The following is a 24,136-nucleotide window of genomic DNA, read 5'->3' as shown; positions in this document are numbered from 1 at the left end:
TATGTATGTTAAATATATTTTCACAGCAGTAATATATTTTTTAATAAAAGGTATAAATCGTATTTTATAAACTTTTTTTTTCTTTTTGTTTTATTAAAATTTAATAAAAAAGATTATAATGCAATCCTTATTATTACAATTAAACGTTGTAATATGGTCCGAAACTATTGGCGGATTACAGCAGGATCCTGGCAGGATAAGAAAATAACCGTTGGATTAATATCGTTGCAAAGCGTTACGTCTCGCTTTTACGTGGATGATTAAATTCTATATCGAAAATGAATTGTTGAATTATTTACTAGTTTAGTGTGCGTTTTGTGTAACCGGCATTCCCTTGTTTAAGCAATGCTTTATTATATATTTAACCGCAACAAATTCATACTCGCCTCCCTTTTCCGCCGGCGATATTACGATAATTTAATTATTGTAATATTATCGAACTCTATCGCGACTGCGCATTAGTAATGACGTACAAATAATTCCGCCACTACACATCGTACAATATGTGTGGCGTAGGGCGAAATAGCTTAATTCGTCCGCACCAGTGCGGCCTTTGTTATTTCCTCGAATAATATTACGGCTCGTTTGTAAATTCAATACGTCGACTTTTTAACTCCTCGTCGACTGTGTATCGAGTGCCATCGATCGTTCCTGCCGCGAACAATCATCGCTGCTATGGCCGTCCATCTGTATGGTATCGTACCCGATACGATACCATGCCGTATTTCTGCATAACTTACATTTTTGATTGTATAATTCTTTTATATAAATTTTGTTATAATATCGCGTCTCATCGTCTCAAGTGATGCATTCCTGTTAATCGTGATTTTACAAGCGCTCTTTTTAAGCCTCATTAGACAATAATGAAACCGTGTTAAATTCTATAAAATTAAATTGCTTTTTGAAAAAAGATTTTATAACTTCTAAAAAATGTAATATAATATAATTCTAATATAATCTTTAATCAAGAAAGAATTGAGAAAAAACCTGTAGTTTTTATTTAGGCGTTGCGCTCTACACTTCATGCTTTAATCTGTAAAAAAATATATATAAAAATTGATCCGGCAATTTATCACTTGTCGATTTTTCAACACGACGTTCGTTCTAAGAAATAATGGGAAATGAGTTATTTCGAAGGAACGCAATGTCCATTTGCACAGGTGTCGCATCGTGAACATTGAGAGACGGAAATTGTCAGCGGCAAAATTACGGGCGACGGTCGATTCATCGACGTCGAAACAATAACAATCGGCGTATGCCCGACGATGCGGTAATTAAAATAAAATTAATTGGATTGCCCGCGCGCGCACTCGCGGCCGAATCTTTCGAAGGAGATGACTGCACAGCCGTAGGGGTGTTTTGTGCGTTATTGCATATAATGCACTGTTTATTTTGCACTCTCTCTCTCTCTCTCTCTCTCTCTCTCTCTCTCTCCCTCTCTTTCTCCCCCCTCTCCCTCACTGCTCATTCTCCCCGTTCCTCCTTTCGAAACGAATATATATTATACACAAACGTAGGCATATGTATATGTTATATGAACAGGCAATCCGCTTCTCCTCTCTTCACCCCTCGGGACGATTCTCGCACCGCAAACGCGCCTCCCGAAATTTCCGCCATAGCAATGCACGCAATGTATTCTTGTAATAATTTGGAATAATTTCGATCAGCGAGACAACATTTGTCTCATTGTACAAGGCGTGTCGCCTTGCACGAAAGAAATTTTAGAGATTTACATTTTTTAATCGTGGTTTTTTTACGAATATAACAACTTTCGCGTTATTTAGCGAATAGACGGAGAAAATTTTATACAAAAAATTACTATGTACGGCAGCAGCCGCGGACAAGGAAGAAATTATAAAAATTTTTACTATGTTTTTCACATAATAGCCATAATAGTATTTAAACTTCCTCTTATGGTCCGCGGTTACTGCCGCGTATCACAGTATATAATTTTTTATATAAAATCTTCTCCGCGTGTGTGATATTGAAATATTTCGCAATCGAAGAAGATGTCTTCTGCTTTAAGCACGACGACAAGTTACAGGACTTAAAGATTTCTCGAATCGTTACCGAAGTTCTCGGCGAGGCACAGAAGACCTCGTGTGCCAATAATCGATCGCGATAATTCATTGATGTGTGTGCTCTCGAGGTTTAGCCGCGACGCGCAAGCAATCAATCCGTCTTTCCAAGTTTACGTCTTCGAGTGTCTCCGTGAACTTTTCATTAAATTTTCATCGAGAATTGTCTTGATCTTCGATTCGCTCCGACAAAAACTTCGCTCCGGCGCAGTGGTGAAGCTCGATGGCAAGGATCAGGTCGATTCCAGGCTTTGAATTCCACTTTGTCCGATTCCCACGAGATACTCTCCGACCGACGAGAAAGCTCTTATCGAATTACGAGAAAAAATCGGCAAAAATCATCATTATTCGATGCGCGGAATTTGCCACGAGACGATCCGGAATGCCGTAACACAATACACAATGGATGGTGAGACACGCGTTTCAACGCGAAATACCTTTTGACCCACCGTACATTTTACACTGTCATTTCATTAGCGTTAAAAACTTTACGCCGTGCAAAACTACCGCGTTTGATCGTCAAAAAAACACAAACTTGCAAACAACGTGAACAAAAGCCGCGGATATTAATTTTGGACGGCGTCGCGTTCGCAACGGCACACAACACGCTATATGTGTTTTCCTTCAGTTTTCACAAGTTGTAAGCCATTTTTTCAAAACGGCTGGTTGGATAAGTGATTTTTGTCTATTCACGTCTCGGGCTATTTCGTATAAGGGTTATTCATAATAAATAACGTATTCATAATAAAAAATATCATGCACAATACACAAAGTAAACAAAATCTTTATATTCAAACGGTTATAATTATGAAAATAGTATAGTCAAAACTTAAGTGATTTTTGTTTTCCTTCTACATCTCTCTTTCTCTTATGACAATCTATTTGAAACAAGAGACTCCGAGTTCCTATAAGTTTGATGATTTATATTCTACTACTGTTGAAAATTTTTCGCTGATCAAATGATTCGAATAACTTTTTGAGCTTTTGAGTCGCGACTTTAAATAGTTTGTATCATATCGAGCACAACATTCGGAATGCTTAGATGAAAGACGAAGCTGTAACGTGAATTTCGGTTGTTTGGCGATAAGGCGCGACCGCGGCCGACACTTTCGGAATCGACAGAGTCGACTTTGCGGCATTCGAAATACGATTTATTTGTTCGTCATCCGTGCACGTGCAGGGCTCCCAAATCCAATAATGATTTGAATACCGCCCGACCGGACGGTGTACGGTTTCGCGTTATTTCGGTCGCACCGGCGGTATCGCGCCCGTAATTTTATAAACACTTTGAAAATCTTGCGTCACCGGCGGGCTTCGCGCGCCGAGATTGCCTGTCGCTCTAGGGCTTCGTCTGTGCACCGGCAGCAGCAAAATAATTACAAAATCGTACGGACGGAACGGGATAAATCGACGGAGGCTGCTGCGCGCCCCTTCGGGCCTGTATTTTTTCAGCTTCAGGAAGCCGTCTGCGTTCTCGAGGAGTCCCTTGTCCCTCTGTAGTCTTCCGAGGGCCTATACAAATTTGAATCGACCATTTTCGAGTGTTTGCCTTCTTTCTCTCACTTCATATTCGGATTACATCTATGCGGATATATTCGTTTCAAAACAAGCTCTATGGAAAACAGTAGCTACGTCTGACTACTCAATTGTCGCGCGTGATAATGTTAGGTTATGAATTCGTTCATGACATTATAAAAATTATAAAAATGTTTCCATAGTTTTAGTAGAATCAAACGAATCTGAATGTATATTTTCTATGAATTTATCTCTGTTATAAATATATATTACTATAGATGCTTTTATATAAACATGTCTAGACGTTCAATTGGATTGACGTATACGTAAGAATGCAAAATTCACGCATTTGTACGGTGGTCATGTCAAAATTGCAAAATTGTAATATTTTACATGAATTACAATTACGGGCAACACCAGTCTTTGCATTATCAATGTGTACTACACATTTTAAGTTTAAAGAGTTTAATATATGCTAGAACCAATTGCCAATCTCTTAACAAATTCTGATTGCAAAATCCCCGTCTAACTTTAACTGATATACAAATTATGAACGCGAGGTTATTTTAAATCGTTAAGTTGACGCAAACATATCGCTAGCAAATAGATAAATCGCAAATATGACGGAACCGGAGACTCAAACTGAGGAGACAGTGATGAGCGAATTTGTGGAAGAAGTTACGACAGATGCAGAAGATACCGATGTAACGATCGAGACTAACGATGTTACGAAGTACGAAAGTATTGAATACGAAGATGCTGAACCAAGCATGGGCAAAGATGGAAGAAGAAAAAAGATAAGATCTTGGAGAGAGAGATGCAGAGATACGTGGACCTGCGAAGGAGAATCTCTTTGGCGTATTTATATGAAATCGTAAGAAACTCCTTTTCTTCAATAGCTAATCTTATCCTACACAGTAGCCAATAAATTCGCATAAAGCAACGTGTAGATACGCAGAGTCGTTGGAGAGGGAAAACGAACGGAAGATATCACCTGACATTGCGAGGCTGCCTGATGCGGAAGTTGTCGACGAGACATTTCCGCTTCACGAGTGCTTTCCGCTCGGCGGCTTTCAGTTTCAACATCGAGTTAGAACGCCCGTACTAGATCGCCAAAAAATCCGAATCTGGAGAAGTATGAGAACAAGACAGTCGGTTAGTTAGAGGACAGACTGTAATGTCGAATCGGAATTTACGCAGCATTTAATGTAACGCAAAGAATTATTTTGTTTACTCTTGATTGTATAAATTATGCATTATTTATTTTGCTCTAAAAATAACCACTTTTTGTGATTATTCGTATAACGTAGATTTGTGATATTCTTAACAGAAAAATGTATCTCGAAAGAGAGGAAAACTATCGAAAACTGCAAATGCGAGATGGCCGGATGTGTGGCCATGCGCTGCGCAAGATTTGACAAGCGAACTGAAGATGCGAGGCAAGCGAGAAAAGGAAGAAAGAAAGCGGAAGGATATTTTCCTTTTTGATCCACAGGAGAATGACAAAGATAAACTTCTATGCGAGCAAAGGAGCTACTTTGCTAATCGCAAAGAATTGGATCACGTCCGTATACCAATAAAGTGTCCAAAATTGAAAGCGGTATCATCAGAGGACCGGTCGACTGGTGAATGTCCCGGTTTGGTAGACGGCGATTATGTTATCGTAGAATTAGCATCCGAAAAAGAAAACAAACGTGTTTACGCTAATGTGGTTCTTCGCGGACTAAAAGGAATGCATCTACCGGAACTGTGCTCTCTGCGAAAACGCAGAAACACTTGGAAATTCTGCTTTTACCAAGCGATCGTGGCATTGTTAGCGAAAACTCAGCTAAGGTATTCATATCAAGACCATTGCGAAATGTTAGATATGCAAATTTTATCATTAATTTATCATAATTTAATTTAGTTTATGTTATATTCTCTCATATACATTTTATCTATAAAATTTAAATCATTTGTAAATGTAAAACTTAGTTTATTTTATAGAAAGTATAACTTTAGAGCCGGTGTGTATTTTGCATGGAAAATATGAAAGTGCAACTATACAAGATGATTCTAGTAACTGGGCTGGATTATAGCTCTTTTCTAACAATAAGTCTAGATAGAAAAAAAGTGATGGAGGAAAATCTTTCATTTCGTTGTTTAATATAATGTACCATTCTGGGATTCTATTTTTTCAAATGAAGTGCAATTGCACTTTTTTTTAAATAGAATTATATACTTTTTTTAGTGTAAATTGATTCTTCTAATTATTTTGCGCGTATTAGAGTAAGATAATCGAAAGTTTAATATTTTGCCAAATATTACATATTCTATGTCATAAAGCGTAATGTGTATTCGCAAAAATTTCTTTCGGAAAATGACTCTTGAAAGAACGAATTACAACAGCTTGTTCTGATGCATCTATTGACCAACTGAACAATATTATGAAAATCATACAAAAACATGTCGGAAAATATTTAGAATGTCATAATGGTACGTTTAAGCATTTAATGTAATAAAGTAATTTTATGATATAAAATGTTTAATATCTGTATCTTGACTTAAAAAAGAGTAACCTAACCTAACTCAGCCCAGTTGCTAGAATCACCCTGTATAATATTGTTTTACAAAATTTGATATTTATTTAATTTTATCTTTCTTAAAAAGAGCACTTAAAATGCAAGATTTAACATTATCCTTATTATGCTTTTGGAAGATACAAGTACGCGTGGAGCGCCAATATCGATTACATCTATGACCTCGCCTGGACACTTTATACTCACATCGGCACGGTCAACGTGAAGGAGCAGCAGCGTCTGGACGATGTCGTCGTGTACAACTACAAGTACAGTGTCGAGATAGAGTTGTTGCAGGAATTGAAGGATATACCCGTGGCGCGAGACATCGATTTCGACTATGAAGAGAGCGGCTTAAGGAGGCGGATCACGTTACACAGAAAGGATCCTCTGAGAGTTAAAGTGGAACTTGGTTCCCAAAAAATCACGGATCTAGAATACGTACCTGTACACGAGGACACGCAAAAGATAGAGGAGTGGTTTGACGAATTATCCCAGCGATATCGCAATTGCATTTTCCGTACGACTAGATTCTCGTTAGCCTTCTGGAAGGACGATCAGTTTTGGTACCTTTACAATCCGTATCGTTGCGACGAGTTCGGCCTGTGGGACGACGACGGGTACGCCTGCATCGTAAAATTCTGCTCTAAAGACTCTTTAAAGAGGCATCTGATGATCCTCCTGTTGAGAGCCTACGCTTACGAAGTTCTGGAATCGCGAGATCCGAGTGGATCTCAAATCGGGAAAGACGACGTTTTCGACGTTCAAATTTTTCATGTTAATTTCCACTGCTGTCAGCTGCATAATTTGAAATTATTGCAGCGTGGCGCGTTTAAGCCACCGCGATGCGTCGATGAATGTTCGTCCGGGTCTCTCGAGATCGGAGATCAAGACGCGAGTGATATAGAAGAATCAGAGGGCGATCCGAAGGAGCCAAGAGAAAAAGCTACATGGTTGAAGCGTTTTCGAGTAACCTGGAGCAGATGTGCGTCCGCGAGTCGGCAGAGACAGGCTGCGGACAAGGTGAAGGCCCAGCAAAGCGGCAAAGCGAAGTGGCATCAGTATTACGTGGAAGAAGTTAACCGCCTGTTCTCTCTGTGGGGCGAGATACATATTACCGATGGTATGTTCGACGAGGCGAACCGTGGAATGCAAATGTACGCGTGCTACGTGGTGTGCGCCGGCATGACGAGGATCATAGCGCCGGAATATTGGAGCCCGAAAATCCTCGATGTGATCGTTATGTGTGGGGATCGTTATTACACGCACAGCAAGCTCGAGGCTGAATTGAAATCCACCAGAAGCGAGTATGCTCACGTAAGCTGTTGGAACCGGTATCTGTCCGATAGCTTTAAAATTGGCGAAACCTTGTTCGAGGCGAGGATACTGCCGGCCGTTTGCGGCAGGCTATACGTTCGTACGAATGAATGCTTGTGGCAGTCGTTGGAACGCATGTTCTTCGATCATCACTTCGGTATCCTTACGTGCGAGACCGCTTGTCTCGGTCTCTTTAAATTTTGCGGCGCGTATTACGTTTGTGACGTAAACTCGTTTGGTCCGCCGCTCTTCCAGTACGGCCATGGCGCGGCGTATCTGATGAGAGCTACGTCCTTCTGTAAATTTGTCACGGTGCTCGTGCTAATTATTGGTTCGCCCGAATGTAGTCAGTTCAGTTTGAATCCCGTTAAGATTCTCAGAGTCGTCGAGGTAGGTCCTGATTTTCGTGCGAGGATGGGCGAGAGAAGAAATCGTTTCGGGCGACTCGTTGGGAGGAAGCGCGCGTTCAATGAACAGAAGAAAAGAAAGATAAAGAAGTAAAAAAAAGCGGAAATGATGCGATAATCATTTGAAGCTTTGATACGAAAAAGTTTGCAAATATCAAAATAAAGCATGACAAAAGTATAGTTTTCCGAGATACATTAAATCAATAAAATTCATCTGTATAGCATGTACGAAATGAGTCGAAATCGAGAGAATAATTTTTCTATTGTGATTGACTTGAAATTTTCCTTCCCTACATTTGAAATACCGTCAAGCGAAAGTTCCAATTCGACCATTTTGAAATTCCTAAACAATCGACGGACTTTAATATTTATGTGTGGAGAAATCGAAGCTGCGTGTAAACGTTTATATAAACGAGAATGTATTTTCCACAACGGCGAAGCGATTTCAATAAGAAAATATTGTTGTAAAACCGGGTTGCGCGCTAGCAATAACAATAAGAGCGCACGATAGTAGTGGGATTTAAATTTTTCGCGATCTAAATGGACACCTCGCTGCTTACACGTATTTACATATAAAATGGGAATGTCTCATATATAAAGTGTTATATCAAAGAAAATAAATTTTGCTCTTTTTGGATAAGATTGAGAATAAAAAAAAATCAAATAAATAAAGTAAAAGAAATTTTATGAAATATATCTTAATTTGCTCTAATTCAGTTCAATTTAATCGAAAAATAAAGATATGTTTAACTAAAGGCAAGGACTAAGAAATCGTACGGGATGGAAGACGGACACTGCGAAATTAATTTTATAAATTAATTTATCGTTAATATAAAATTGAGACAAAAATCTAGAACTGAAGACAATGGAGAGAGAGAAAAAGAGAGAGAAAGAGAGAGAGAGAGAGAGAGAGAGAGAGAAAGAGAGAGAAAGAAAGAGCAATGAAAACGGTATATACAAAACATTTTCTGTAAAACTTGTACATATCGGAATTATGGTATGTGGTCGAGCTTATATTTTAACACAAACATCGTGAAACTTAATTTTTTTATAAACACATCCGCGTGCAAGGAGATCAAACGTCATACCGCCTCGTACTTGGATGCAATAATTTATTTCGGTATTGTACACATTCATCGTTATTCATATTTACAATGATATTTACAGCGTGATTACGTATGTACATGCCCCGTTGTTGACAAGAGCGAAAGCACCGGGCCGTCTTCCATCGTCTTCAATCCCCTCGATTATCGATTATCGATGCGCAAAATCGTGGCCACACTACGCTACCTCGAGATCGGAGCTGTCCGTATCTTGCTCAAGCTTCTGCTGTTGCTGCGTACTCAGGCCCAAACGATCGCCCACCATCACTGTCGTTGCGGCACCGCCGTCGTCGGTACGCTGACGCTGCTCCAATTGCAATTTCCGCAGACGATCTTGCTCCTCTCGCTTTTGCTTTCGCCACTTGGCGCGACGATTTTTGAACCACACCTGGAACAAGCATGATTCGTTGCGACATTCAGATTAAGGCTCAGAATCGAACATATTATATGCTTGATCCGTTCGGATAGTTCGAATAAGAAACAAATGAGCATCGAGTTCGAACATTTCGGGCAGATCCGTTCAGAACTTGAGTGGTGATCGATACGTTATGTCAATTCGTTACATCTGAAATTCGGACGATAAAGAAAATGGAAAGAAATGTGGTACGCATTGCGAATAGAAAACAAATAATTTGATGAAATTTTTCTATTTTAGCCTAACTTGAGAATTTATCAATCCTCTGAAATTTTCAAGCACTAGTTTAGATTTGAAAGTTTGTGAGAGTTAATTCTTTATTCGATCAGCTTATAGATCAAAATAAATAATATTTTTACATGATAAAACAATTATATTGTAGAGAGAATAATTATTGAAATAAAAAATTAAATAAGACTTACATGCAATTATGAAAAGAATAACATGTATATATATATATATATAATTATATTTTTATAAAGAAAAATGTAATGTCAGTTCTTAATTATCGTACAATTGTAAATTAAAGTAATTGTTCGCTGGAGTCAATATTTTTCCATTGAATAATCTTCAGAAAATATGTAGCATTGAAAAAAGTCGTGATTACGAGACGTATGACGCGTATACTGTGAGATATTACCTAACGAAGTAAGAAAAGATGCGAGACACATCAAACGAATTCCCGCCATGCGCACTCGAAACACGCATTTGTCCCTCACGCCTGTCTGAATCAATCTGAGTGAAAACCGACAATCAATATCCATCCCTACCCGCTCGTTCGTTTGGCTGCAATAGCTATTGTAATGGTTTAACCCTCGTTCACTTTGAAGGATGAGATCTCTGGATCTCCTAAACTTTCCACGTTGAGAGTTGCGAAATTAAATCTGTCACGATCGTGTATCATTTCATGTGGATCACATATCTAGGTGTTTTGTATAGCCTGCTCCGACGGTAATTTAACTTTTTGGTAATAATAGTAATAATATTTGAGGAACGATCAATTTATCTCTGATCTATCTGTTATACGTAGATCTGCTCGTAAGCAAGGTGTGGAGATACTGTGGTTTCCGAATTCTTATTTTCACGTGTCTATTCTTGAACCCAACATCGAGTCGACGCGATCTTGGAAGTACACAAAACAGCGTCTTAGGTTTTCTCCCGACCTGTTCCTAGTTTTTTCTTTGTCCTCTCCTGCGTTCCCTCTTGCGTTTTCACAGGCATACCAAGAAAGTCGCTATTCTACTAATTCTGTGCAAACACTGTTACTCTCGCTCCGAGAGGCCGAAGAGTACCGGGCGCAGGTATATGTTGTTCCAGTCTTTAAACACTCTCGAGACTCGGACTTCCCTTTGGCAAAGCCGACGCAACGCGGGTGGTCCCCACGTGAGTGTCGATGATTCTCAGAGTCTATGATTACTCGACGGAATCGCCGTCCAGGTGTCGGACAATAATGGCTACTTTATACTTTGTTCGTAATTCCGTTTTATATTCTCATAATTTAATCCTTCAGTTTCGCATTTCGAATACTATGCGGGGCTGTTAAAGCGACAGAAATAGGTGTTGAAATCTTGCGTTGAAATTTTGATTGCATGGAGAAAATTTTATATTAAAAATTACTATGACACGGCAGTAGCCGCGGACCATAAGAGGAATTATAAGTCTAAATACTATGGTCATTATGTGAAAAACATAGTAAAAATTTTTATAATTTCTTCATGGTCCGCGGCTGTCGCTGTAGATTGTGATTTTTGACATAAAATTTTCTCCGTGTGTATACGTTACATATAAAGCATTGATTTAAAATTGTCGAAAGAATTTGGGTGTTATCTAAACATCAAGTAAAATGAATAAATTGGGGTGTTGAAACGATTTGTACAGAAACACCGTAGCTATTGTATACGAAAATAACAAAAATCACAATACGACGCTTGTCGTCAGACTAAGAACGCTAATTACTGAAAAAATAGCGCTTGATCGGCAGCACAATGAGTCGTGGCGTTTAATTGAAAGGTAAATTCATACAAAATTAGCGTAAAATATGCTCTCTCTCTCTCTCTCTCTCTCTCTCTCTCTTTCTCTCTCTCTTGCTAGTAGAAAGTACACTACTTCAGAGATTATAAATTGCACGATGCGTGCACGCGCATCGGAGAGAGCTAACGAACGAGTGAGCGAGCGCGCGATCATATGTATAATTGAAGTAAACACATTATCGCTAAAGCTTTTAATCTAGCATGCAACTTGTTAGCTCAAGTCGACCGAGGCCCCCGATAAATACCCGCCGCAGTAAATTTTAATGAACACGTTAAAATATTATGGGCTTTTATGCATTAGGACGACAAACACAGACTGTTCCATCCCACTCAGGATTGGCGGCGGCGGGTGCGCGAGCGCGTAGTTTGCCGACATTACATTACAAATTGTGCGTGCGGACCCAAGCCGCATCCGGACGGTCAATGTTTGTCAATCCGAAACCCAATATTCCGTTCACAGCTCGAGAAAGTAATTTGTCATCGGGCGACGGCTTAAGCGTCGCTGCTACATGCCACGGCCGCACCGCCACTCAAAACGGTAGTTGCTTCTTGTTCTTATAAAGCGAATGCCAGTTTGAAATTGTCATTATATGTTTCTTCATTTTTTTTCACTTTTTATTATTTTGATATGTCAATACCCTCCACGATAATTAATTTAATCACAATTAACATAACGAAAGAATATAATAAAATGTCCTTCAGTATAAAATTAGCGATTGATCTTTACCTTTTCTTTCTGAAGAAACTTTAGTAGCGAATCCAACAAATTGCAACAAATATTATCAATGTCATATGATGGACTCCCAAGTTTATTTGTCGTAAAAATTGGAAGAAAGCGCTATTTTGTACGATAGGATATGAAAAGTTTGGCTAACCTCGATTCTCTCCTCCTTGAGATCAACCTGAAGGGCCAGCTGTTCTCGCAACAGCACGTCAGGATAATGCGTCTTATCGAAGGTGGCTTCCAATTGCTCCAATTGTTCCTCCGTGAATATCGTCCGATGGCGACGTTTTCTCTTGGCCATCGGGCCCATTCCCGGGTTATTGGGATTTATTTGATAAGGATGACCGGTATGGTAAAAGGCCGGCTGTCCGTGAAGGGAAACACCGGCAGCGGCCATCGCCGCCACGTATCCTCCGGGATACAATCCTGGATATGCCGCGGCTGAAATCCAAAAATGGCGCACAGTTAATAAAACTATCTTAAAACTCATTACATGCCAGTATTGTACTTCTCTGCATAAATGATCGTCCAATGCATAAATGATAATAAAGATTATTCGCGATTGCAACGTCATTTGAACTTTGCGTCGCATTAAAGATTCAAACTCGGCCATTCTCGTTCGTGATTATAACATTAGGGGAGTTCGCGATCGATTTTAACAAAGGATAATTGTAACAATCGCGGTAATTCGGACCTCAAATTACCGTAATGACAAAAGGATTATATCTTTCGCAAAATGGGGTCAATTTCGCGTAGATTCAATATGATTTTACAACGAGCACTTTGATATTTTTGGAATTTTAAATGCGAGAAAAAATTTCACGATTGAATATTTCTCTCGCAGACACAATATTATAATTCGTAGAGCCGACGACCCCATTCACGATGTTTAGGATAAAAAGGTCGCCAAGCACCCCCGTCCCGGGGGACGTTTTACTTTAAGATCTCGAAGAAAGCTGCTTAAACGCGACGTTGCGTATGAAAATGTGGGGACGGTAAAAATTTCTGCTTTTACTCATAGTACGCTTCCTCTCTTTCTTTCTCCTTCTCGCGTTTGCATGCTTCCTTTTCCCCGTTCTCCGTCTTCTAGCGGGATTGCAGAAGGAGCTAGATCGTTCATGCATGATCGAAACGGATTGCGGATTTCATCTCGCGTATCCCCAATGCAGGAGAGCGCAGTTTCCTTTTCAGAGGGAAAAATACCTAAAGCCCTCGCGGGCATAAAAGAAATTTTGGCGCGTTTCACACCGAGTCTCTTAGAATTTCACGCAGACTCTTATATTTTTGCGATGTAAGCTGTTAAACGTCTCTCTGTCGCGCGAAATACATTTAACAACACCCGCAGAACATTGGCTAAATCTGGACAAAGCAAGCGCTTAAAAATTCTAAACTGATTTTACAAGTCGAATAATTTCGTCAATTTAAGATTTATAGCAGAGAAAATAATTTGTCAATTTATTCACAACAATGTATAAAAAAATGTGAAAGTTAGTTCCTTTTGCCGAAATTTCTATTTTCCATAAATGCTGACTAATTTATGATCGTATTACGGAAAAGATTGTAAGCTGCATTAACATGTCCAGCGGCACGCATAAATTAAGCGCGTTCGCGCTCAAGCTTGAATAATTGTTCGACACAAGCGATTCCCCCGAATGCTTCATTAACTCAAGCATGTTTATTTCTCAACACCTCAATAATTTGATCATTTATCAACAAAATAATACGAAAAAATTTTGTGTATGTTGCGCGTAATATAATTTAATGTAACGAGATAAATCTGTAACGTGAACTTGGCGCGAGAGACATGACAGTGTCTCTTGATTTATTGCAAATTTCATCTAAAATAATCGTAAATGGAGATGTAAAGGCGGACTATTGAGTAGTTAAGCAAAGTAATCATAATTTCACGCATATAAGAACCCAAATGACGCGACACGGCACAAAAAAGCCCAAGGGAAGCGGAAAAGTCGCCTAAAAGAAGTCTTAAAGGATTAAAAGCATCTTTTAAGCGTTTTCTCGGCCTCTTTTAGAGATTTTCGGTTCGCCTTTAAAAGGAGTCACGATCTCCAGAATTGCGGCACGTTACCCACCGAGAAAATCCGCCGAAGTAAACGCCAAATGATGCAGCTGCTGCTGCAACGGGTGCATCGCCGTGGTGCGGCCGGTGGCCGACGATTCGATCGTCTCCGGCGTCTGGATCACGGATGCGGCGACTGTGCTTGTGGGGACGACGACGTTGCCGATCGGCCTCGGAGCCAGGATGCTATCGATGGTGAAGAGCGAGGTGGGAGATGACATAGTCGCGGATGAACCGCCCGGTCGCGAGGAGATCGGCTCGCGGATCCGGTGCCGCGGTGTATCCTCCGCGCCAATTGGACTCCTGGCGAAGGTCCGATCGTGTGCGGCATCGGTCGCCTCGCTGTTGTTGCGACGTGTCGTCGCGACGTGATTCTGCGCGTCCGGTGAGTAACTGTACAGATAGCTGTGGCCGTAGCCGGATATACCGGGACCATCGTGCAGCGGACTCGACGGTTCTGTCATGGGCGAGCGTGATCTCGGCGAGTCGCTCGCATAAGTGCTCTCTACCATGTTACGTGTCACGGGGTGAACTCGCGAATATATCGACGTGTTCGACACGAGAGTAACGTGCGATATATACTATATCTGTTCCAAGTTCGGTATTCGAAGAAACGCGCGAGAGACGTTTTCGCTACAGCATTATAAGATGAGATTCGTGAATCGCGTGCAACTTGTCGAGTGTTGACAGCGAACGATTTCCAATCGGTTATTTTTTTTTTACAGAACAGGATGAGTCTTATCTCGTACAGCTGCGAGGCTCCTCCCTTGCGGATGACCGCTCATCGGCGTTTTTTTGTCAATGCTTAACATCGAGTCGCAAAAAGAGAAAAAAATCCAAATCCGATCTCAGCCTTTTCTCGCGGACTCGTCACCGATGGCACTTTATCCACTTGGTCGTCGCGCTGTCGTGCAGACGCTGAGGCGTGACCAATCGCGCCTAGCGTTGCGCGTCGCGTACACGAAGTGACATCTCTCCGATAAAGGATATCCGAGGACTAGCCATAGCGGTGGCCGTCGCGGTGCCGCGTGGACGCACGATGCGCGCTTCCTTCCTTCCCTTCCCGGTCCTCGGTCGCGCATAACCACTGAGAGCCACCCCCGTGGCCTGGAGTCGTACCAGCCACGTCGGTGGCGGACAGAGAGACACCCTCGGGTGCCGCGTCGGGTTGGCGTGCGTCGTCCGCGATTGGGGCGTGGTTCTATCTGACTCCATCCACTTTTCCACCACCCCGCGCCACGCAACACTCACCGCGATGCACCTCCTCGTCCGAATGCGAGCGCGAGAGAGGGCGAGCGGAGGACGAGCAGAGGGCGAGCAGAGGGCGAGGCGATGACGACGACGATGAGGCTCTCTCTCGCGCGCGTGGGTGGGAGAGCGCACCCCTTTCGGATGCCGCGGCAACAGACACGCGAGGCAATGCGCGTCTGTTGGGAGAGAGCGGTCGCGAAATAACCCTCCAAGGGAGAAAGAGAAAGAAAGAGAGAAGGAGAGAGGACCGCGGAAGCGAACGACATATTTGCCGATGCATATTACGAAGGTTACCGAACCTTTCGTCCTTCGTCATCGTCGTTTCAACATACGATCGAATCCAAGAGCTTATTTTTACGTCTTAAATTCGTACTTTTCCAAAATAGAAGAATCGTACTTTCCATACTTTCTTAATACAATCCTTATTCTTAAAAAGTGTGTACTTGAGATAATATACAAAAATGCTATTCGATTCTGATTTGATTCTAAATAATTGAAACAGTTTACGCAAAATGATAATATTTGGATGGATTGCGGAGTAAACACTATTAGAAATTAATCAAAAGTAATTTATTACTCATCTCATCTATAAAGATCAGTTTGCAAAAAGCCCTTTCTTTTAACAACAATTGTTTAAAAAATTAAAGTCGCTTAGTGTACTATATATACTGAGATAATCTCAGTTCTTCTCAACTTGTATATTCGTGTAAAGATACGTAATCTTTCGTTGCGTTACGCGTGAACTTGGCGCGAGACGCGACCATGGTTTTTGATAAAGTATTACCAACTTCGCTACAATCTTGCCGATTGTTAACATTTCTATATCAACACATTCGACGATCTTTCAATGTATCATCTTTTATTCTTATTACACAGTTTATACCAAAATATTGATAAATCGCTTCAGTTTGTAATCTTAAACAATAATCAAATGGATTTGTTGATATTACAGGATCAAACGCCGAGTACAAACGTCAATCCGAACGTAATGAATCCCACGTGGAAGCTCAGGCGTCGATAGATCTGGATTATGGCGGTTGCGCGCAGCCAGAAAGAGAATTTTCTCTCTCTCTTTCTCTCTCTCTCTCTCTCTCTCTCTCTTCACGAGAGAGCTATATCTGCCTACCTAGCAAATCCGCACGAATCTGTTCAATTATTCAAATCCGGGCCAATGCGTCCGTATTAATAATATAAAACCGTTGTAATGTGCATTGACTGTCGTCCTCGTTCTTGCGGCGGCAGCGAGGGGCCGCGTGTCCTGACGCGATACACGGGGAATCGAGCGTGAAAAGATTTTCTCTCTCTCTCGTGGGGTGCGTATGTACGTCGACATTGTAAGTATACCCTGCACTCGGCCCCTCACGACAAGCCCCTCCCCTCCCTATCCTCCGCAAATGGTACGTCCCCGTGCGGTCCATTCGGGCACAGCGAGATCCGCGCCCGGCTTAATCCTAATCCGTACGTTAATCGTACGCCCGATTCGGCAAACCGGATCCCCATATTTTGTGCGATCCGTACGCGTATTATACATAGTATACCACCCTGCTATCTACCTACCGGTTTAAACCGTTGTTAGAACCAGAAGACGTTAGCTCGTCGCAAGGATCCGCGAGAGAATCTTCAAGAGAGAAGGAGGGTTTCCTCGCTTTTTGCAGCAAATGGCCATTGTTCGCCAATCGTGAATTTTATTGGCGACCAGATGAACGACGGGGCGGCCAGCGGGCTGAGAACCGGCTATCGCTAATATATCTCTTGATCTGCTGATGGTCTTTTTGCGATTTTCAGGCGCTTCGGCTATGGCGTTAATTGTTCCCCAAACAGGAACTGGTAAGCGGAGTTAAACGAGTTTATTTTCAAATCGCAAGTCCAGTATCTCGAAGTATGAATTATAAATGAGATGTTTTCTAGAAAAGAAGAGGCAACAAAGTTAAATAAGTTTACTTTTGACAGAGCGCAACGTAAGTCGCGCTGTTTTGAAACACAATGAATTTCAATTGATCGTCCGCTGGTATAAAATAAGAATTTCGCATTCCGTAATATCGTTTGGGATTCACGCGAATCCTTGGGTGAGGAGTCCCTTCAGGCTGAACTTGCCTCGCTTTAGAGAGCACTCCCGGCGGGGCGGCTTTCTTGAAGAAGATTACAATTTCCACGGCAATCACGGGGGGATGAATCCTCGACGCTAATGCAGCGACAATACAGATGTTTTCGCGTCTAAGCGGCGTGCTAAGTGGATCTCGCCTCGTACTCTTTCTCTCTCTTTCTCTCTCTCTCTCTCTCTCTTTATCTCTTTCCCCATAAAGATGAATGCGCTGAAAAAAGCAGCCGTCCGCATCGATATTCTTAAAGGCGTGCCGCGGGGTGTCGACGAACCGATACCTGGTTTCCAGCTTCCGAAGTCCTTCTCAGTATTCCATCGGACTCGTTAATCTCGGTTATACTTGACTGCATGCCTTCCTGCCTTCTTGCGAGCCGACCCGAATAATTGGAGGAGAGTCGATACATACGGCCGCGGGGCCATTCGTCGTGAAACATTCAGATGCGCCGCTCGGTTCCATCGAACGAACTGTGACCAGGGAACTTTGTATCCTGCTACAGAGCGTATCTTTTTTGTTGATAGATAGCATTTTCCACGAGATGAATAGCGAGATGTTGTTGACATTGTCGTTCTCAGACGTTATTTGTTTCGTATCACTGATTATTTCGGGTATGTTGAATGATTCCTCCGAAATTTCACACTCGTTTATTTCTTGGATCTTTGAAAAGCCCAGTAAGCGGTAAGCAATTACTAGTGCTCGGAAATTTTAGGTGATTGATCAATTTAGATCTCGAGTTCGGATGAGCTGAAGATATGTTTCAACAGATCGAACTGTTCGAATCCAAAAAAATGAGCATACTTTGAACAATTTGAACTGTCCGAATATTACAATAGATGATGCGATACTGATTTCATTGATTTGTATAAAGTTAGATAAAAACAAAAATTTTCTTTACTGTCCAAATTGTCCAAATTTTGGAACATTACAAACTTACATTAATAGATCAATAACTGCTTATGTTCGAACTGTCCGAAATGTCTGAACTCATTTTTTTTATTTAAACTGTTCGAACATTTCAAACGTAAACAAAGGTTTGAATCTTTTGTCTGAGTCTGACTCATAATACACGGGCAGCAATCTGGATATATCAAGACAAGAAAAATGAGAATATCGATATTCAATGCAATCTGGAATGTATCCTGTTTGTGATCTTTATTTCTTAATCGTTTGGAGGTTTGCAGATTACAGTGAGGAAAATTGTAAAAACTGCATGACATAGATTGTGTGTGCGTGCGTACTTGATGTAGAAAAAGATAGAAACAAAGATTAAGAGGATTCTGTGAGCATTTCCCGCGAGTTATAGTCATACACTGTGGATGTTTCGCAAAATTAATATTTTCATGCTTCGTCGCAACTCGTAATGCAAAGGGCAAATATTGTTCCTCCCCATCGCGATATTCCGCATACTCATATTCATCGTATTTCAAACAGTGTCGAATTTTTAAGGATGAGAAGAAAGACGAGCAGGCAAAAAACAGGAGAACTGATGCGTCTTAATTTATCCGACCAAGTCCATCACTTTGTTCATGCGAGTTTTATAAAAATTAACGTAGTCGATTATAATTCTTGATAAATATTTGTCTTTTCCAAGTAGGCGCTCTTTCTTCTCTTTCGTCAAATGCTCTCGGCCGTCTATCAAATCGTAAAAGCTGAGTATCGAAAATGCATGGAAAGCGTGGCAGGTGTTCAAAATCATTTAGTAGCTACGATAATCGATTCAAGTATTTAACAAGAATATAATTAGAAGTGAAAGAAATCGACAAAATGTTTTAACAATAAGACAAATACAAAAGACAAGCGTCAAATAGTATCAATATTAATTTGTTCAAAGTGTAAGCTTGAGAAGAGTTAAACATTCGTTTATTTAATAAAATTAGTTTTATTCACAAAGAATCATACTTAAATATGTACCTCAGAGGTATACTATGTTAAGTCACATTTTTTCGAAAATTGAGTTATTATCATCACAAGACTATACTCCAATTTTTACCCAATGGTAAATGTTTTCAATGAAAATAGAGATGTAACTGTATAAAGTTAAGTCACAATGTGATGACAGGTAAACGATATTAAGTCACATTATAATCATGTTCCACACAATGTCATTTTTACACAATCACACAACTTCATTTTCCGAAATATATTGAAATTTGATATTATAGTTGCAAATATACAAAAAAAATCTATAAAACGTTATAAGTATTTTACTGAGAGCATATAAAAAACGAAAAGTCTCTTTAGATCCTTTTCTTGTATATGCATGTCTACTTTTCGGTGGCGAAAAGATGGAGTAACCACCATTTCACTATAATTTATAGTATTTGTCGGCGCAAACCATATTTTTATAGGTGTTCAATTCAGCACTGCTTGGTCATTATAATCAAAATATTCATTTACATATCGTATGGTTATTCAAAACGAGATTTTTGTTTAGTAAAATGTACTATATTTCACTATATTTTTATTTAAAATTATTATAACTTACAATAAAATTTTTACGTTGGTCACATAATTGGTTATATGGTTGACAGCACTATGTGTACAAGTTATTATTGCTAACATCATAGTAGCAGTTCTTATAAAAATAAATATCTTGACTATAATTATTTTACTATGCAATTATAGAGTTCGAAATATATATACTTTTCTGTCAGTGTAAAGAAATGTTACGTACACTTATTATGCCTAATTAAATGAGATTCGGCTGATTATTATCGAGAGCGCGGACTCAGATACGAGCAGATCGCTATGCAATATATCTGCATATGTGTATATGCAGTGCATAGGTACATGATGCATATCTTATATACGCGCGTATATACAGAATACGATGCGACGAATAATTGTCCGTGCTCGTACGCGCGACGATGCGCAACGATCTCAAATTTATTGGCATGTACGTTAATTACTTTAATTATTACACCGCTGTCAAAGGCTGATCGGAATACAAAGGAAGTTTATTCGACGCTGAACTATGTTTGCATCGCCCCGAGTCACCAATCGCCAATTAATTTTCCATAATTGGACGGACACGCTGCCGGAGCCGCGCTCTACACTCCTTGATGCTTGTTGCACGCGTGCACGCGTGTTTCGCGTGTGTGCGCGGAGAGTCGTATGCGTACATGACATTTATATACACCCGTGGTGGTACCTGGCGCCCCACGCACCGGCTCTGCTTAAAACGCGTCGCAACCAGCCGCCGGCCACACCGCCGTATTTTCACCAGGGAACCAATTAACAGTTTTCACCTATTCCTTTTCAGGTGACCGAGCGTACAAAAAATCAAAATAAACGCCGGGACAGGGAGTGGGGAACGAGAGCGAAAAAAATAGCGTGTGGGTGGCCTCGCGTATCGCCGGAAAAATCAACTCCGGTCTTGCCGAATACATATTTTTCGATGTCGACGCCATTAAAATTGGGCCTCGACACGCCTGACAAATAGAGCGTTTTCTAACAAGTGACAAACATAATTAGATGCCGTAAGGTATGTACATACAGCTGAATTCGGGAGGAAAAAGAATGCGTCGTGCAAAGTACCGGCTTTTGTTAGAAGCGTGGTTTTTATTATAAAACCGGCATGCCAGACGGTAATAGACGGATCACATTAAACCTTATTTTGATTTTTTACAAATTTTTCCAAATTTTTATGTTCGCCAAATGTGCAAAGTATTATCAAAGTATGCTGTACATATAACAAAAGTTAGTTTTGTTAATGGTCGCGCGCCTGACTGCGCTAAATAAACAAGTGAATACATAAATAAATATATTTAATGCACCTAAAGCTTCTATTCGCAGCTGAATGGGGTGGCCTTTTAAAGCTGTTTCGACGGATGCGGATTTCGCTAAGTGATACCAATAACTCAGTGAGCTAATAACGAGGCGCACTCTTCAGGATTCGACGGAGGATATAGACGGAGGACCAGCAATCCCGCGGGATGTTATCTAATCCCACTGGATTTGTTGATTCTACGTCTTGCGCCCGGCAAAGCCCGATGAGGTTTTCGTGTAGCACAGGATTACCCCTATTTTCTGCGACCTAAACTCACTCCCCGAATGCGCCGCATCGTCTGCCATGTTACGGAAACACAACAGGATTCGTCCTTATTTATCGCTAAACACCCGTGTTACATAAGAGCGATTTTCCGTCCACGCATGTATTAACTTATCATCGTAAACGTATAATAACATAATAATGCTGTGCAGCATATTATATACCGCACAACACAATGCTATTGTACAACGACATAATAATTAAATCCGAAGGTGTGAGTTAATAGCCACAATGGCAAATAGCCTAATTGGAGGTGATAGCTACATTATGCGATCGGTGAAGGATCAAAGTCACCGTTCTTCCAAACCATTGATTCTCTACATAAAAGATATACATATCTGTTGAAAAAGTCAGAAATATAAAGATACAATGTCTTCTAATGTTCAAAATATCTACTATTATACGCCAAATTTTTCTCATGTTGTATTTCCAATAATAATAAATTGATATATGTTTTATTTCTTGATTAATTGATCATTCCAAAATCTAGCGCGACATTAAACTATGTTCTTTAGAAATGATAAAAATACTTTTCTCCAAAACTTATAATTTGCAAATTAAAATTTAACAAAAAGACAAGTCCAAATTGATTATTCGAAACATTATTTGCTTATCCTGCAAGCTTGTTAATTCTAGAATGTATATTTGTCGGTAATTATGAAAGTGGGCCAAGTCATACATTTTTTGAGATATTTTAAATTTTGCATTTGTATATTAAAAAAATATTTTTTATTATATAACAAAATATTTTCTAAAACATTTACTTTTGTAATGTAAATCTTTTTCGTGATTGTAAAATTTTACGAGTAGCTTGTAAGAAAATGTTTTTTGATACCTTAAATAATTTGGATCGTTTTCCAAATTAATGATAAACCTTAAAAATAACTTGGAAAAAAATGTTTAATTTGATTCCAAAACAAGTTAGGAACAAGTATATCCATTTACACTTTATGATTATAATCATGTTTAATTAATTTTTACCAATATTCTAGTTTTCTTTTTTTCTTCGATAATAGATTTCGATCTCCGATTTCCAATTTCTCGAGAGCTAAAATATTTGTAACATATCATTTTATATTATTATATAAAATATATTTACTTGAACCGCTATCTAATGACATAACGGAAGAATAAGTCATAAAACAGAAGTTAACCAGAGAGCAAGTGACTTATCGTTAGACCATTGTCAAAATAAACATGACTTGAAAATTCCGCGTTTAACACAATTACAATTTTACCAATTTAGCCATTAAGCGGTTTAATTTTCAACTATTTTTAAAAAATGACTCTACACTATTATAATGTAGATCGGTGTAATACAAAGTAAGTGATACATTCAATTTTTCCAAATGTTTTATTTAGTCCACTTTCATAATTACTGGCACATATACACATACATATACATAATGACTGTAGTGGTGAACGAAAAAAGCGCGATTACAGTTCTTCCGCAAAAATTCGCGCGTAACCATGGGACGAGAAATATTCTCTCGCCGGACCGGAAATCGCAATGGGGTGCGGTAAACAAAGATGTGCCGCGGTACTTGTGTCCCGCGGTGCACCAGCCCGTCCTGCCCCCGTGTAACGGGCAGATTATTCTATTACATGTTACGTAAACACCGAGAGCACAAGCGGACGACGCGAGTACCCCCAGAGCGGCGCGAGCTCTCCGCTGTTCTACGGTGCACGATGCTGTTTGCTCTGAAAATGCGTTATTGTTTCACCGCGATAAAAAATTCAACGTTTGGATAATTACATCAGACCTGATCGATCGTCAGCGAGAGGAACGGGGGAGGAGAAGGTAACCGCCCCGAGCGAATTTCCACTGCGTTACTGACTTACTTAGTCCCCTGCCGCTTCCTTTCCGCTCTCTGGTCGAGAGCGAGCGTAAAAAAAAAAAAAAAAAAGAAAGAAAAGCGAAAGGAAAAAGAGAAAAGGAAGAATGGATTTTGCGACTTAACGATCGATCGATCGTTTCGGAACCGTCTCGGAGTGATTACTCTGCGAATAATAATTGCACAGCCGAGTTTCGCAGATGCTTGACTTGTAATGTGCGGTTTTTATTCAATTTCGCGATTTAAAGGATATACATCGATGAGTTGTTCGAAAGCGTTTCTCGCGATCACGAAGGAACTCTCGCTTGTTCATTCTCTCGCTCCGTAGCTTTTTCTATTCCGGAGAACACACCCTATTGCCCGTTCAGCCGCGTGGATCAGCGAAACAGAAATACGAAAGGAAAGCGAGGAATCAGTACTTTTTGGCGGGGCTATCGGTGCGTGGCAGCTGCGATCCTTTCTCGAATCTCTTTCCTTTCGCGTGTTCCCTCTTTTCTTCGGCGGATCGACAGGCCGGTTTTCCCGGTAATCCCTTCGAGGAAGAACGGCGGGGAGAGAGAGAGAGAGAGAGAGAGAGAGAGAGAGAGAGAGAGAGAAAGAGAGAGAGAGAAGAAGAACGGTTTCGCGCGCGCAGGAGCGGAAGATACGAGGACAGCGCGAGAGGACGGCGGACGAG

General features: G+C 40.4%; 2 protein-coding genes and 1 long non-coding RNA gene across 5 annotated transcripts; 2 read left to right on the top strand and 1 right to left on the bottom strand.

Annotated features, from left to right (window-relative positions):
* Nucleotides 1-3,350: 3,350 nt before the first annotated feature.
* LOC105679240 (uncharacterized) lies at nt 3,351-9,035 on the top strand. Of its 3 annotated transcripts, XM_067359201.1 has the most exons (5): nt 3,351-3,919; nt 4,194-4,467; nt 4,544-4,748; nt 4,924-5,426; nt 6,292-9,035. In XM_067359201.1, the coding sequence occupies exons 2-5, from the start codon at nt 4,214-4,216 to the stop codon at nt 7,967-7,969; spliced, it is 2,640 nt and encodes an 879-aa protein (XP_067215302.1). In that variant the 5' UTR covers nt 3,351-3,919; nt 4,194-4,213; the 3' UTR covers nt 7,970-9,035. The 3 variants fall into 3 exon arrangements, with proteins under 3 accessions (XP_067215302.1, XP_067215301.1, XP_012234573.2); XM_067359200.1 differs by having other exon boundaries at nt 3,352-4,467; XM_012379150.2 differs by lacking the exon at nt 3,351-3,919 and having other exon boundaries at nt 4,330-4,467; nt 4,534-4,748.
* Nucleotides 8,971-15,456, bottom strand: Gsc (Goosecoid). Its single transcript, XM_012379167.2, has 3 exons — nt 14,238-15,456; nt 12,299-12,588; nt 8,971-9,366 (listed from the first exon to the last, which is right to left on the bottom strand). Exons 1-3 carry the CDS (start codon nt 14,734-14,736, stop codon nt 9,157-9,159), a joined length of 999 nt encoding a protein of 332 aa, XP_012234590.1. The 5' UTR covers nt 14,737-15,456; the 3' UTR covers nt 8,971-9,156.
* Nucleotides 15,457-20,574: 5,118 nt separating this feature from the next.
* LOC137001101 (uncharacterized) lies at nt 20,575-23,541 on the top strand. Its single transcript, XR_010891228.1, has 2 exons — nt 20,575-21,058; nt 21,370-23,541. It is a non-coding gene; the product is annotated as an uncharacterized lncRNA (long non-coding RNA).
* The last annotated feature ends 595 nt before the right edge of the window (nt 23,542-24,136 follow it).

This window comes from Linepithema humile, chromosome 7, assembly GCF_040581485.1.
Source record: "Linepithema humile isolate Giens D197 chromosome 7, Lhum_UNIL_v1.0, whole genome shotgun sequence".
Lineage (NCBI taxonomy): Eukaryota > Metazoa > Arthropoda > Insecta > Hymenoptera > Formicidae > Linepithema > Linepithema humile.
The sequence above is the reverse complement of the archived record's forward strand: the minus strand, read 5'-3'. Positions and strand labels throughout refer to the sequence as shown.